General features: G+C 42.2%; 2 protein-coding genes across 3 annotated transcripts in view; both read right to left on the bottom strand.

Moving 5' to 3' along the window:
* The window catches only part of LOC112080404 (sulfotransferase 6B1), a 26,301-nt gene extending 11,224 nt beyond the window's left edge, over positions 1-15,077 (bottom strand). The window contains exons 1-4 of the mRNA XM_070442539.1: positions 14,722-15,077; positions 14,158-14,270; positions 13,359-13,454; positions 3,135-3,308 (exon numbers count right to left, since the gene is read on the bottom strand). Of these exons, the coding sequence (XP_070298640.1) occupies positions 3,135-3,308; positions 13,359-13,454; positions 14,158-14,270; positions 14,722-14,914 (576 nt within the window). The 5' untranslated portion in view covers positions 14,915-15,077. The remainder of the gene's footprint in view (positions 1-3,134; positions 3,309-13,358; positions 13,455-14,157; positions 14,271-14,721) is intronic.
* Positions 1-16,735, bottom strand: part of LOC112080405 (equilibrative nucleoside transporter 1) — a 287,889-nt gene that overhangs the window by 47,756 nt on the left and 223,398 nt on the right. The gene's annotated exons all lie outside the window — the stretch shown is intronic.

The raw sequence follows: 16,735 nt of genomic DNA, 5'->3' as shown, positions 1-16,735 counted from the left end.
GTATCATTTTTGTTTTTACGTTTTCTGACAAGTGAGCATTTTCATACATTTAGCATGTTTGGGAAATATTTATCACAAATTTAGCTAGGACTGGTCTGAGTGGCTAGGAGAAAACTGAAAACTAGCTGTTGGCAGACAGGTTTTAAAAAGTAGTTATAGAAATTATTTTTAAATAGAAGTAATTAGTTTTACCATACAATACTAAATATATACTAAATAGACATGTATTTGAACACAGTGTGGCTGAAGACAATCAGCACATGTTTACAGACATTTCAGTTTTTAAACCTTTGAGCTGCTCTGTGTAATGTTAATTATGCGGGTTTAAATGTTTTTTTAAATGTTTTTTTTGAGCTGGCTCGTCTGGCACATTTACAGAAGTCTTCACTGATGTCAGATCCCTGTCCGATAAATGCAATTAATTAAAATGAAATTTTTTCCACAGTATCGCACTAACAAATGGATAATCACACTATAGTTATGGTACAATACACACTACAAAACATTCATACGATCTACAGTCACACGACTGCTGAATGGATTCACCTTATGGTATTTATTTCTTTTTTTACAGTGGCTTGGGCTCTCTTACTTCAACCATGCCCTCGCCTGGAGAAACTAATGGACAATCCTAACATATTGATGGTCACTTATGAGCAAATGAAGGAGGTAAAACCCATATTGTGTATATGGTTGCAAAATAGTGAATATTTGTAACGGAGACGCTGGGAGTCGAGAAGCAAGTGAAGGGGGGAGTGTAATACAATAAACATGAAGGCGCTCCATACCTGTGTGTGAATTGGAGGCCACGGTCGGAGACGATGTCCTCCGAAGCCATCGTGCCAAAAGCCTGCCTGCTGGAACAGTGCCTCAGCGACCTGGAGAGCCGTAGGAGACCAGAGAGAGGGATAAAATGACAGGATTTGGAGAATCTATCCACAACCACCAAATTGGTGAAACTGTCAGAGGAGCGAAAGATCAGTGACAAAATCAATGGATAGATGAGACCAGGGACGCTGAGGCATGGGAAGGGGCAGGGAATTTCCCTGCTGGAGTGTGGGCACAGACAGAACAGGGAGTTGACTTAGCGAAAACATCCTGCCGCCAAGGTGGGCCACCAATAGAGAGATTGATGGTACATCTGATCTATGTGATGTCCAAGTGATGACAGCGTGTGTGTGCCCAGGTCAGCAACCGATCCCTTATCCCCATGGGAATGTAGATGCGCTCCGGAGGACAGGTAGTGGGGTGCGTGTTTCCTCTCCAGAGCCTGGAGGGAGGGGGGGGGAAGGAGGAAAAGGGTTAAAGAATTTAATGTGCCCACTATCATTCTTCCTGGCGGTGTATATGAACAAGATTTAATTTATCTGAAACGCTGTCAGTTCCACTTTAATTGTTACACAAGTGATTTGATATTGTAATAAAAACGGCTTCATTGAGCTTAAGCCGGAGTTGGAATGTGAAGCTAACTGACGCTAGCTAGCTTTAGAAAATCTCAAATAGATATAGCTTGTTTTGTAGTATACGCCTCAGCACTCAATGTTATTAATGTGCTTGTTGAAAGCAAGACCACTTTAGAACTTTTACATACTCTTATTAGGTGTGCTTGTAAAGCAAAGCACAATTGTAGATTTCTTACATGCTCATACTGTTATTTGATTTGTCAGCTTTAGAGCTAAACAATTTACGCAATTAACAAAAAACTAACCATGTGTCCAGACTGCCCCAACTCGGATTGCTTGAGAAAGGCTTTTTATAGCATTCATACTTTAACTACACCGAACAAAAATGTAAAGTGTTGGTCCTATGTTTCATGTGTTTACATCCCGGTTTGTGAGCATTTCTCCTTTAACCAAATAATCCATCCACCTGACAGATGTGGCATATCAAGAAGCTGATTAAACAGCATGATTATTACACAGGTGCATCTTGTGCTGGGGACAATAAAAGGCCACTCTAAAATGTGCAGTTTTGTCAAACACAATACAATGCCACAGATGTCTCAAGTTTTGAGGCAGTGTGCAGTTGGCATGCTGACTCCGGGAATGTCCACCAGAGCTGTTGCTAGAGAATGTAATATTCATTTGAGGCGGCTTATGAATAAGCTGTCATTTTAAAGAATTTTGCAGTACGTCCAACACGCCACAACCACAGACCAAGTGTATGGCGTCGTGTGGGTGAGCAGTTTGCTGATGTCAACGTTGTGAACAGAGAGCCCCATGGTGGCGGTGGGGTTATGGTATGAGCAGGCATAAGCTACGGACAACGTATTACATTTTATCGATGGCAATTTGAATGCACAGAGATACAGTGATGAGATCCTGAGGACCATTGTTGTGCCATTCATCCGCCACCATCACCTCATGTTTCAGCATGATAATGCACAGCCCCATGTCCCAAGCATCTATACACAATTCCTGGAAGCTGAAAATGTCCCATTTTTTCCATGGCCTGCATACTCACCAGACATGTCACCCATTGAGCAATGTTCTCATGTTCAGGCTATCGTATCTTCACATTCTTAATAAAGTTTATAAACAGTGGTAATTACCATAACTTAGCATAACACTTAATGGATTCAATGCCAAAAATAAGAACACAGTAGTAGACATTTTAAATGTTACTACTCAAACCATTTCAGCTACAAACATTAAAACAATATTACAATTTTCTAAACTTTTTCATAAATACTTTATAACAAGCTAGCACCACACCACATTTTCTTCAGGAAATGTACTTTTCTAGTTATTATTATTTGATTTCTTTGGCTGGCAAACTTTCCCTCTACCAATTTATTCAACTATAACCAGTCACTGCCATGACTACAGCGGTCACTACCACTATTAAAACTTATTTCACAACCATACATCATTTAAGAACAGCTAGAAAGCACAGAAATGTTATTTAAGAAATGTAATTTTCTAGTTGTGCTATTCATTACATCCAGCCTGTCCAACATGACACTGCATTTCTTTCAAACAATACGAATGTGTTGAGTTGTTCTTTAAAAATCGGCAGGTAGCCTAGTGGTTAGATCGTTGGACCTTGTCAGCTCGTCGTTCTGCCCCTGAACAAGGAAGTTAACCCACTGTTCCTAGGCCGTCATTGAAAATAAGAATTTGTTCTTAACTGACTTGCCTAGTTAAATAAAGGTAAAATAAAAATAAATACAAATTCTCACCTTCACCCTCCATGAAGTCTGTGAAAAATGAATCCCAGGATTTGGCATTAGGCAAAACAGGGTTTGTGTTCATGAAGTGGTAGTATGATACGACTGTATCTTTTGGATTTCGGAACACAACCAGCATCTGAAAGTCAAAGTTACCACAGATAATTGTTATACTATTGGTGCAATTGAGTTCTAAAGTTTGATGTAAAACCACAACATAATTCAGATGAACATGGACAGAATATTTTCAGGCATTTCTCAGGAAGAATATTTTGCAGTGAACATGTTGGTTAGTTAGTTGCCTACAATAGCAGATGACTAACATTATTAGCTTACTTATCTACTGTAAGTGCAGTCACTTGGAATCTGCATCCTAAAATGGAATCCGCAGTAGGGGGAAACAGCCACTGTCCACCCCACCGAGGTGAGGAGCGTTGTGTAACATGCAGTACATATTTTCTGTTCCATCACGTGTGCAATGACGTTCGGAAAAAAATTAAGGTACATTTTTTTGCATGAACTTTTGTTGTTGTAATATCGCAAATGGAAATGGCAGTTTCACCATTAAGGATTCCAGTTTTTAACCTACAAATATGTGTTTAATTATGAAGTCCAACACTCATACAAAAGTCATTTCAGATTCAGACACAAAAGATGCAACCCCTGTCAACTCCAGGGGAAGTGTAATACCCCTGCCTGATTGGCTGGATTTATTCCACATTACGTCGAAGTATTTATTTTACACATCTCAGGATCATTTGCCTATCTTTAGGAAAGCTCACTCTACCTTTATTTTATTTATTCTAGAATTGAGATAAATTGCTCTATAATTCCAACACAAGACTTCAATTTCAAATGAAAGTGTCCACAGGATGTATAATTGTATAATTTGTATTGGAATAAGAGGAATACAATAGCTAAAATGAAAATGTGTCATTCATTCTACGCAGGGGCGCAACTTTGGTTTTAGAAGTGAGGGAAAAATATAGTTTCTAATCCAGACGCATGAACGGTGCGGGGCGAAGTACCCACTCCACTCGCGGATACGTCATCTTCAATGGCGGCTCTGGTGCGGGGATCGTCGCCGGAAGCTCCGGACCGTGAAACGTCGCCGGAAGCTCTGGACTGGGAACTGTCGCCGAAAGCTCTGGACTGGGAACTGTCGCCGGAAGCTCTGGACTGGGAACTGTCGCCGGAAGCTCTGGACTGGGGATCGTCGCCGGAAGCCTGGTACGTGGGGCCGGTACAGGTGGCACCGGGCTGGTGACACGCACCTCAGGGCGAGTGCGGGGAGGAGGCACAGGACATACTGGACTGTGGAGGCGCACTGGAGGCCTGATGCGTGGGACCGGTACAGGTGGCACCGGGCTGGTGACACGCACCTCAGGGCGAGTGCGGGGAGGAGGCACAGGACGTACTGGACTGTGGAGGCGCACTGGAGGCCTGGAGCGTAGAGCTGGCACAACGCGTCCTGGACAAATGACCACCTTCGCACGGCAAGTGCGGAGAGCTGGCACAGGACGCACTGGGCTGTGAATGCGCACTGGAGACACAGTGCGTATCACCGCCAAACATGGTGCCTGACCAGTCACATGCTCCCCACGGTGAGTACGGGGAGTTGGCTCTGGTTCAAAACCTGGCTCCGCCAACCACCCTGTGTTCCCCCCTCAAATTGTTTTTTGAGGCTGCCTCTCGGGCTCCCGTCGTGGCCGCGAACCCCAGTGTTGTCGTTGTTTCTCCCTCGCTGCCTCCGTCTGCTCCCTTTCCTGCCAGGATCTCCTCCCACGTCCAGGATCCCTTACCGTCCAAGATATCCTCCCATGTCCAGGATGTCTGCTCCACATGGCCACGCTGCTTGGTCCGTTTGTGGTGGGATCTTCTGTCATGCTCGTTATAATGAGTGGACCAAGATGCAGCGTGGTATGTTTCCATCCTCTTTATTTGGACGAGAAACTCAAAGAAAAACAATAAAGCACGAAACGTGAAGCTAACGTAGTCCTCGCAGGCAACTATACATAGACAAGATCCCACAAAGCACAATGGGGAAATGGCTGCCTAAATATGATCCCCAATCAGAGACAACGATAAACAGCTGCCTCTGATTGGGAACCATACCAGGCCAAACATAGATATATAATCACCTAGATCACCCACCCTAGTCACACGCCGACCTAACCAACATAGAGAATAAAAAGCTCTCTATGGTCAGGGCGTGACATCCATTTTGAGTTTGCATCCCAATATTACACTTTATATACAGTATCAGTCAAAAGTTTGGACACCTACTCATTCAAGGGTTTTTCATTATTTTTACTATTTTCTGCATTGTAGAATAATAGTGAAGACACACTGTGAAACAACACATATGGAATCAGGTAGTAACCAAAAAAGTGTTAAACAAATCAAACTATATTTTATATTTGAGATTCTTCAAAGTAGCCATCCTTTGCCCTGATGACAGCTTTGCACACTCGGCATTCTCTCAACCAGTTTCATGAGCTAGTCACCTGGAATCCATTTCAATTAACAAGTGTGCTTTGTTAAGTTAATTTGTGGAATTTCTTTCCTTCTTAATGTGTTTGACCCAATCAGTTGTTGTGACAAGGTAGGGGTGGTAGCCCTATTTGGTAAAATACCAATTCCTTATTATGGCAAGAACAGCTCAAACAAGCAAAGAGAAACAACAGTCCATCATTACCTCAAGACATGAAGGTCAGTCAATCTGGGAAATTTCAGGAACTTTGAAAGTTTCTTCAAGTGCAGTCGCAAAAAACATATAATCGCTATGATGAAACTGGCTCTCATAAGGACCGCCACAGGAATGGAGACCCAGAGTAACCTCTGCTGTAGAGGATAAGTTCTTTCGAGTTACCAGCCTCAGAAATTGAAGCCCAAATAAATGCTTCAGAGTTCAAGTAACAGACACATCAACATCAACTGTTCAGAGGAGACTGTGTGAATCAGGCCTTCATAGTCGAATTGCTAAAAAGAAACCACTACTAAAAGGACACCAATAAGAAGAAGAGACTTGAAACACGAGCAATGGACATTAGACAGGTGGAAATCTGTCCTTTGGTCTGATGAGTCCAAATTTGAGATCAATGGTTCCAACGGGCATGTCTTTGTGAGATGCAGAGTAGGTGAACGGATTATCTCTGCATGTGTAGTTCCCACCGTGAAGTATGGAGGAGGAGGTGTGATGGTGTGGGGGTGCTTTGTTGGTGACACTGTCAATGATTTATTTAGAATTCAAGGCACACTTAACCAGCATGGCTACTACAGCATTCTGCAGCAATACGCCATCCCATCTGGTTTGTGCTTAGTGGGACTATCATTTGTTTTTCAACAGGACAATGACCCAACACACCTCCAGGCTGTGTAAGGGCTATTTTACCAAGAATGAGAGTGATGGAGTGCTGCATCAGATGACCTGGTCTCCACAATCACCTGACCTAAACTCAATTGAGATGGTTTGGGATGAGTTGGACTGTTTGAAAAGCATTCCAGGTGAAGCTTCTACCCCCAAGCTATAAGACTGATGAACAATTAATCAAATGGCTACCCGGACTATTAACATTGMCCCCCCCCCCCCCCCCTTTGTTTTTACACTGCTGCTACTCACTGTTTATTATCGTTGCATAGTCACCTTACCCCAACCTACATGTACATACTACCTTGACTAACATGTACCCCCGCACACTGACTCGGTACCGGTAAACCCTGTATACCGGTACCACTTGTACTCGGTACCGGTACCCCCTTTGAGCCTACCAGACGAGGTAAATGCCTTTTATGCTCGCTTCGAGGCAAGCAACACCAAAGCATGCACGAGAGCACCAGCTGTTCTGGATGACTGTGTGATAATGCTCTCGGTAGCCGAACAAAACCTTTAAACAGGTCAACATTCACAAAGCCGCTGGGCCAGACGGATTACCAGGGCGTGTACTCAAAGCATGCGTGGACCAACTGTCAAGGGTCTTCACTGACATTTTCAACCTCTCCCTGACCAAGTCTGTAATACCTACATGTTTCAAGCAGACCACCATAGTCCCTGTGCCCAAGGAAGCGAAGGTAACCTGCCTAAATGATTACTGCCCCGTGGCACTCATGTCGGTAGCCATCAAGTGCTTTGAAAGGCTGGTCATGGCTCACATCAACAGCATCCCCCCTTACACTCTAGACCAGGGCTGCCCAACACTCTTCCAGGAGATCTACCATCCTGTGGGTTCAGTCCTACCCTAATTTAACACCTGATTCTACTAATTAGCTGCTCAACAAGACCTTAACTAGCTTTATCAGATATGCTAAATTAGGGATGTACTGAAAACCTACAGGACAGTAGATCTCCAGGAAGAGGGCTGGGCAGCGCTGCCCTAGATCCACTCCAATTCGCATACCACCCCAACAGATCCACAGATGACGCAATCTCAATCGCACTCCACACTGCCCTTTCTCACCTGGACAAAAGGAACATCTATGTGAGAATTCTGTTCATCAACTACAGCTCAGTGTTCAACACCATAGTGCCCACGAAGTTCATCACTAAGCTAAGGACTCTGGGACTAAACACCTCCCTCTGCAACTGGATCCTGGACTTCCTGACGGGCCGCCCCAGGTGGTAAGAGTAGGCAACAACACGTCTGTATTCCCTTTTCACCCACGACAGCGTTGCCAAACACGACTCCAACACCATCAAGTTTGCTGACGACACAACACTGGTAGGCCTGATCACCGACAACGATGAGACAGCCTATAGGGACGGGGTCCGATAACTGGCAATGTGGTGCCAGGACAACAACCTCTCCCTCAATGTGAGCAAGACAAAGGAGCTGATCGTGGACTACAGGAAAAGGCAGGCCGAACAGGCCACCATTAACATTGACAAAAAATCCTTTTACCCCTCAGGAGACTGAAAAGATTTGGCATGGGTCCCCAGATCCTCAAAAGGTTTTACAGCTGCCTCACCGAGAGCATCCTGACCGGTTGCATCACTGCCTGGTATGGCAACTGCTCGTCATCTGACCGTAAGGCGCTACAGAGGGTAGTGCGAACGGCCCAGTACATCACTGGGGCCAAGCTTCCTGCCATCCAGGACCTATCTAATAGGCGGTGTCAGAGGAAAGCACTGGAGGCCTGGAGCGTAGAGCTGGCACAACGCGTCCTGGACAAATGACCACCCCCACACTTCTCTTCCAAGCATAGTCTCGGTACCAGTGCCCCCTTGTACCAGTGCCCCCTTGTATATAGCCTCGTTATTCTTATTCTTATTGTGTTACTTTTTATTATGACTTTTTATTTTAGTCTACTCGGTAAATATTTTCTTAACTCTTCTTGAATTGCATTGTTAGGGCTTGTAAGTAAGCATTCCACAGTTAAGTCTACACTTGTTGTATAATCGGCGCATGTTACAAATACAGTTTGATTTGATATAACCTCGTTATTGTGATGTAATTTCATTGTGTTACTTTGAATTTATTTAGTAAATATTTTCTTAACACTATTTCTTGAACTTCATTGTTGGTTAAGGGCTTGTAAGTAAGCGGTTCACAGTAAGGGATACACCTGTTGAATTCAGCGCATGTGTCAAATAACATTTGATTTGATTAAGAAAATGACAAGAGTGTGCAAAGCTGTCATCAAGGCAAAGGGTGGTTACTTTGAAGAATCTAAAATATAAAGTATATTTTGATATGTTTAACACTTTTTGGTTACTACATGATTCCATATGTGTTATTTCATAGTTTTGATGTCTTCACTATTATTCTACAATGTAGAAAATAGTAAAAATAAAGAAAAACCCTTGAATGAATTTGGTAATACATCCAACCTGCTTCACAAACGCAGACCACGTGTAACCACCCCAGGCCTGGACCTCCACATGTGGCATCTTCACCTGCGGGATCATCTGAGACCAGCCACCCGGACAGCTGATGAAACTGCGGAGCATTTCTGTCTGTAATAAAGCCCTTTTGTGGGGAAAAACGAATTCTAATTCGCTGGGCCTGGCTCTCAAGTGGGTGGGCCTATGCCATCCTAGGCCCACCCATGGCTGCTCCCCTGCAGTGAAATACATGTGAAATCCATAGATTAGGGCCTAATGAATTTATTTCAATTGACTGATTTCCTTATATGAACTGTAGCTCAGTAAAATCATTGAAATTGTTGCATGTTGCATTTTATATTTTTGTTCAGTATAATTACGAAATGATAAAAAATATGAATAATATTCCATTAGGCCACTATGTCATTGTCTGCAGGAAAAGGCTACGTGCCTTACTGTGATTATTTTCAATTAAAATGGTCAGAAAGTGACTAATAGCTTCTTAGTAAAGAACAATCTGGGAGTGGTCTGAGCGAGAGGCGTTATTGGACAAGCCTAATGGGAGGAATATGTAGTGGAAGAAAGAGAGAAGGTGATACTCGCAACTGGCGACTTACTGGCGTGGGAGCACAACGTGATGACTCAATCACAGTTTATGACATTGTTTGGATGGCAGACCATTTGTAGGCTATCACAGTGATCAAACACACCTTATCTGTGGCTTTCTCCGGGAAGGGACGTTCCCCCAGAACCCTGGGAGCATGGACACCGTTGGAGGTGTGAAGACAGATGAAAACGTAATGAATGTTTCTGCGTGAATTACATTTATGTTTGGATTGTTTCAAGAGTTTATAAAGAGCTATACATTTTGACATGTTGTACTGTATGTTTATTGTACTGTAAGTTCTATGCATTTATTGTTGTTACAGGGAAACGGTGTTATTTTGTTTGTCGGATGGTGGATAGTTCAAAGAGGAGAGACACAGGGGTGCGCTCCTGTCATTTGAATTGGAATGATTAGATTAGAAACTGGGTGTGTTTTCCTGTCTTTTGTTTTTACTAGCAAAGTGCAAATAAACTGAGCCAAAAAAGAAACGTCCTCTCACTTTCAACTGCGTTCATTTTCAGCAAACTTAACATGTGTAAACATTTGTATGAACATAACAAGATTCATCAACTGAGACAAAAACTGAACAAGTTCCACAGACATGTGACTAACAGAAATGGAATAATGTGTCCCTGAACAAAGGGGGGTCAAAATCTAAAGTAACAGTGAGTATCTGGTGTACCCACCAGCTGCATTAAGTACTTTCTTTCTTTTGGTGTTTTTCAGAGTCAGTAGAAAGGCCTCTTTAGTGTCCAAAGTTTTCATAACTGTGATCTTAATTGCCTACCGTCTGTAAGCTGTTAGTGTCTTAACGACCGTTCCACAGGTGCATGTTCATTAATTGTTTATGGTTCATTGAAAAAGCATGGGAAACAGTGTTTAAACCCTTTACAATGAAGATCTGTGAAGTTATTTGGATTTTTACGATTTCTCTTTGGAAGACAGGGTCCTGAAAAAGGCCATTTCTTTTTTTGCTGAGTTTAAATGCTAATTCAGGTTGGGGGTGAGGTTCTGCTTGAATTTGGTTAAAAGGGAAGCAGTGAATTGTTTTATGCTTTGAGAACTAGCTACCAAGCTCCTGTGTGTACCACACACAAAGTTTATCCTCTTATAGATTATTCTGAAGACACATTACATGATACATTACAGAATAACACAGACAGGCTAAGATGTATCATGTATTTCATGTGCAATGTAATTGTTTGAGTGTCAATTATTTTGTGACTAATAAATTATTAGTGGAATTGAGTAAATGCATTCCTCGTTTTACAGAGTAATTATTCAATTGGCTATACGTTTATAATTTAGTAGGTCTATTGGTAGCTGTCTATATGCTTGCCTCAATAAAATAATTCTAGAACATTGGTCATCAGAATTAGCTATTTGTATCTAGTCTCTTAATAATTGCATTAAGGTGCAAGTTAGACACATTCATGTTCATTACAATCATACTGAGTGGTGATGCAAGGTTCGCTACCTTGACTAGATTCCTCCAGAGACAGACAAGGCCTGTTGCATTTATTCACACAATATTGGAGTCAGATTGATGAATGCAGTTTATTGTTACAGTGCCTTCGGAAATTATTCAAGTGTTCCACATTTTGTTACGTTACAGCCTTATTCTAAAATTGATGAAATAAAACATTTTCCTCAGCAATCTACACACAATACCCCATAATGACAAAGCGATAACAGGTTTTTTGAATTTGAGCAAATTTACATGTATTCAGACACTTTGTTATGAGACTTGAAATTGAGCTCAGGTGCATCCTGTTTCCATTGCTCATCCTTGAGATGTTTATACAACTTGATTGGAGTCCACCTGTGGTAAATTCAATTGATTGGACATGATTTGTTAAGGCACACAACTATCTTTAAAAGGTCCCACAGTGTGTATGTCAGAGCAAAAACCAAGCCATGAGTTTGAAGGAATTGTCCGTAGAGATCCGAGACAGTATTGTGTCGAGACACAGATATGGGGAAGGGTACCAAAACATTTCTGCAGCATTAAAGGTCCCCAAGAACACAGTTGCCTCCATCAATCTTAAATGGAAGAAGTTTGGAATCAGCAAGACTCTTCCTAGAGCTGGCCGACTGGCCAAACTGAGCAATCGGGGGAGAAGGAACTTGGTCAGGGAGGTCACCAAGAACCTGATGGTTACTCTGACAGAGCTCTAGAGTTCCTCTGTGGAGATTGGAGAACTTACCAGAAGGACAACCATCTCTGCAGCACTCCACCAATCAGGCCTTTGTGTGAGAGTGGCCAGACAGAAGCCTTTATGGTAGAGTGGCCAGACGGAAGCCACTCCTCAGTAAAAGGCACATGATAGGCCACTTGGAGTTTGCCAAAAGGCACCTAAAGGCTCTCAGACCATGATAAACAAGATTCTCTGGTGTGATGAAACCAAGACTGAACTCTTTAGCCTGAATGCCAAGCATCACATCTGGAGGAAACCAGGCACCATCCATACGGTGAAGCATGGTGGTGGCAGCATCATGCTGTGGGGGATATTTTTCAGCGGCAGGGACTAGGAGACTAGCCAGGATCGAGGGAAAAATGGACAGAGCAAAGTACAGAGAGATTCTTGATGAAAAGCTGCTCCAGAGCACTCAGGACCTCAGACTGTGGCGAAGGTTCACCTTCCAACAGGATAACGACCCTAAGCACACAGCCAAGACACCGCAGGAGTCGCTTCGAGACAAGTCTCTGAATGGCCTTGAGTGGCCCAGTCAGACCCAGTACTTGAACCTGATCGAACATCTCTGGAGAGACCTGAAAATAGCTGTGCAGCGATGCTCCCCATCCAACCTGACAGAGATTGAGAGGATCTGCAGAGAAGAATGTGAGAAACTCCCCAAATACAGGTGTGCCAAGCTTGTAGCGTCATACCCAAGAAGGGCCGAGTCTGTAATCGCTGCTAAAGGTGCTTCAACAAAGTACTGAGTAAATGAGCAAAAATGTCTAAAAAACAGTTTTTCTTTAGCATTATGGGGTGTTGTGTGTAGAGTGATGAGGTGAAAAAACTATGCAATCAATTTTAGAATAAGGTAGTAACATAAACAAAATGTTAAGGGGTCTGAATACTTTCCGAATGCACTGTATATACATATATATTGATAGTTGCGGATTAATTTACTTATACTGATGCCTTTTATAAATATTTGACACTCAAGAAGTAAGACACGTTGCCAAAAGTTTAAAAAGTCTTATTTGAACTAGCATGCTGGAGCATGCCTACTTGAGCCGAGAACTCACAGGACTAAGAACCCACTTGATACAGGCCGTTTTATGTGTTTTATATTAGATTACGCGGTTTTTTATCTGTTCGTCGCCAGCCTGTACTTTCTGAAAAACGTTAATAAAAATACAAATGGCAAGCTGTCGAAAGAGAGGCATTGCGCAGCTGCTAAGAGTTGTAGTTCATGTGTGTAGTTCCATTTAAACAGTTGTAACTTTTCGGCTCCGTGCTTCTTCTTGGCCATCAAACACATTGAAAACGTAAATTCACCCATAAATATAAGTACACATTTTATATCTTAAATTACTGCGTTTTCATTGACAATACAAATTTGAGGCTCATTCATAGCCAACAAAAAACGGAGGTGAAATTGATGTCACTTTCATATCGTATTAATTTCCTGTTATTCTAAAAAGAAAAAGAAAAATTGCCACACTGCATTACATTAAGCACTCCACAATGGAAGGGAGGCTAGATTCAAGTTATTGTGACATGTTCTTTAGTAAAGTTATTAACACTGACCTTTGTTTTTTCATCCCTGGCAATAAAAGTGCCAGGGATGTTATCAGGGTGCAAATGTGTGCCCAGTAACCGCGGAGAGGGCATTTCCCCCACCACCTTGAAAACAAACAGAGGGAAAGGACAAAGGTTTTAGTAGCTTATCATATGGCATACCAAAATGCAGCAGAAAACCACAAGGTACATCATTTGTAAAAAATTACATGAAAATAAATGGTCATTTAGCAGCCGATCTTATCCAGAGCGACTTACAGGAGCAATTAGGGTTAAGTGCCTTGCTCAAGGGCACATTGATAGATTCTTCACCTTTTAGGCTTGGTGATTCGAACCAGCGACCTTTTGGTTACTGAACCAATGCTCTTAACCAGTGTCAGAATGATAACAATCAAAGGCAGGAGCATGAGAAATACAAAAATAAAATGTTTGATTTGACTTGCCTAGTTAATAAATAAAAATTCCTTTGAACAGGTCGATTACAAATACCTTGAAATGCACTAAAGGCACTAGTGCATCCTATTGTAGGTTATTCTGAAATTGTTCAGTGTGTGGCATGTAAAAAATAAAGGCTGATTTACCTCAATCGGTAGCGACCAAAAGTAATTTCAAGAATTAGCGATTCCTGTGAGCGAGTAATAAAAAATGTAAAAATACTTTTGGGTATGTCTATTAGATGGAATTTTTACATCACATTTAATTTAAAGATCTGTCATTGTCATTGAAAGCAAGTCTGATAAAGAGATCTATTTTGATTGACTAGGTATTGACTTAGTTCTGTTATAGAAAACTGTTAAAGTATACATACCTTCTGCATGTCAGGAGAGAAAAACTCCATCAGTGGAGGTATTTGAGACACTTCTTGTTGCCCAGAGGCTGCAGCCATGATTTTGCGTAGCACAGCAACCATCCAGTTGAACCCTGGAAAAGCACACTCAATTAGGGCTTTGCTGGCAAAAGCAGTATAGGGCAGACTATATAGTTTATAGTGTCCACAAAAGTGTGTGTACAATGTGAGCCTGTGTCCAATGTGGTCTATGTTTTTAAGGCTAACTAATTTGTTTGAGTATCTTCATGGGTGGCAGTTGGAACACATTGATTCTGCAAAGAATGCTCATGATGTGGTTTCAGGAGACATATTCCAATGCACATGCTCCTGTGGGCTCTTGATACATTTGTTAATGTTCAACAACCAACTGTTGGCTTCTTAGATCTAGAAGCATTTTGTATTAAGTCCTATACACATGTTGTCATGCCCAGTACTATATAACAGCAGTACTGTGTTCTGCACTTTATTTGATGGCAAAAAATATTTCCACTATGTAATCCAGTTCACGCTAACTACCACAACAGCAGGGATGGTTGCACTTACCACATTTTGGGTAGGCCACCAGTAAAATGTCATCGGGTCTGCCCTCCAGCTTCTTCAAGCCTTCAAGATTTTCTGAGGGACTCATGATTGTAGAGTAGAGGATCCCCTCATGCAAGTACAGCTTATTCTCATCCTTCACATTCTTTGCCTCCTCCATTTTGGACATGCCTTGCGCAGACATTGGTTTGCTCATTTTGTGTCCTGGTGACTTAATGACAGTCTATTTATGTATTCAGACCCCAATGTAGATGCACAAAAAAGGTGTTAGTATTTGTGTTCCCGGCCTATACAGTAAAACAGGACTTTCCAGTTCACTGGTGTGATATTGTTGAAGGGAGGGACTAGTTCCCTATGCACAGTGACTGATTTGGAGAGAGTCACTTGCTCATAAAATGGGTGAGAGTTCAACTCCAGTGTAGGTTAGATTTGTCTCAGTAAATTGGAATACTCTTGAAAGAAAAAGCAACAAAGGACAACACACGTGGAATGTTAATGACGTACACACTAACACTGACTTACACTCATACTTGCTCTTACTCAAACAATGCATCAATACTCAGCCAACTCACACAGCTGTCAACACATGAAAATAGCTTTGTCACTGTGACTATACTCTCTCTTGTTGAGGGTTATCTAAGTTGAAGCATATTGGGGTGTGCCTGTTGAAAGAGATATCAAAGATTACATTCCATTTTCCAGTCACAAATGTATGAAGCTTGTATCCTTTACATGACTACATCAGCTTGACAAAGCTTGTTCAATGCCAGATTCAAAAGATACTTAAAACTTAAGAGTTTTCCATTAAAAATGTCTTCCTATTAAAAGGTCCTATGCCTAACTTTGCTTTCCTCTTGAGAAAGCTAGGCGAATTGCAGCCACATAAACAACTCTACCCCCCCCCCCCCCCCCCCCCCCCCCCCCCCCCCCCCCCCCCCCCCCCCTCATGCCCATTTGACTTAATGGCTATGGGATCTTGTGGAAGCCAGCGGAGAGCTCACACCTTTCCGTTTTGTCCACCAACTTCAAACAGCTGAAAATGTGATATTTGAGATGCACATTGTAGATGATTCTCTACACTCTCAACTGCTTGTTTTCTTACATAAAATGAAATTGAGCGACTTCTGCATGTTGAGCGCATTGGGTTGGGCACTTGCCCCATTCTGCCATTGCTAGTTTTTGTATTTATTATGGATCCCCATTAGCTGCTGCCAAAGCAGCAGCTACTCTTCCTCGGGTCCAGCAAAATTAAGGCAGTTATACAATTTTAAAAACATTGCAAAACATTCACAACAGATTTCATAGCACATTAAGTGTGTGCCCTCAGGCCACTACTCTACTACCACATATCTACAACACAAAATCCATGTGTACGTGTGTGTATAACGCGTATGCTATCGTGTGTGTGAATGCATGTGTCCGTGCCTGTATTTGTGTCTCTTCACTGTTCCATAAGGTTCTTTTTAAAATCTAATTTTACTGCTTGCGTGAGTGAGTTTATGTGGAATAGGGGTCCATGTTCATGGCTCTATGTAGTACTGTGCGCCTCCCAAAGTCTGTTCTGGACTTGGGGACTGTGAAAAGACCTCTAGTGGCATGCCTTGTGGGATATGCATGGGTGTCTAAGCTGTGTGCCAGTTGTTCAAACAGACAGCTCGGTGACATGTCAACATGTCACAAATACAAGTAGTGATGAAATCAATCTCTCTTCCACTTTGAGCCAAGAGAGATTTACATGTATATTATTCATTTTAGCTCTCTGTGTACATCCAAGGGCCAGCGGTGCTGCCCTGTTCTGAGCCAATTGCAATTTGTGGCACCTGACCACACGACTGAACAGTAGTCCAGGTGCGACAAAACTAGGGCCTGTAGGACCTGCTTTGTTGATAGTGCTGTTAAAAAGGCAGAGCAACACTTTATTTTGGACAGACTTCTCCCCATCTTAGCTACTGTTGTATCAATATGTTTGACCATTTAACAATCCAGGGTTACTCCAAGTAGTTTAGTCACCTCAACT

Source organism: Salvelinus sp. IW2-2015, unplaced genomic scaffold, assembly GCF_002910315.2.
Source record: "Salvelinus sp. IW2-2015 unplaced genomic scaffold, ASM291031v2 Un_scaffold16312, whole genome shotgun sequence".
NCBI lineage: Eukaryota > Metazoa > Chordata > Actinopteri > Salmoniformes > Salmonidae > Salvelinus > Salvelinus sp. IW2-2015.
The sequence above is the reverse complement of the archived record's forward strand: the minus strand, read 5'-3'. Positions and strand labels throughout refer to the sequence as shown.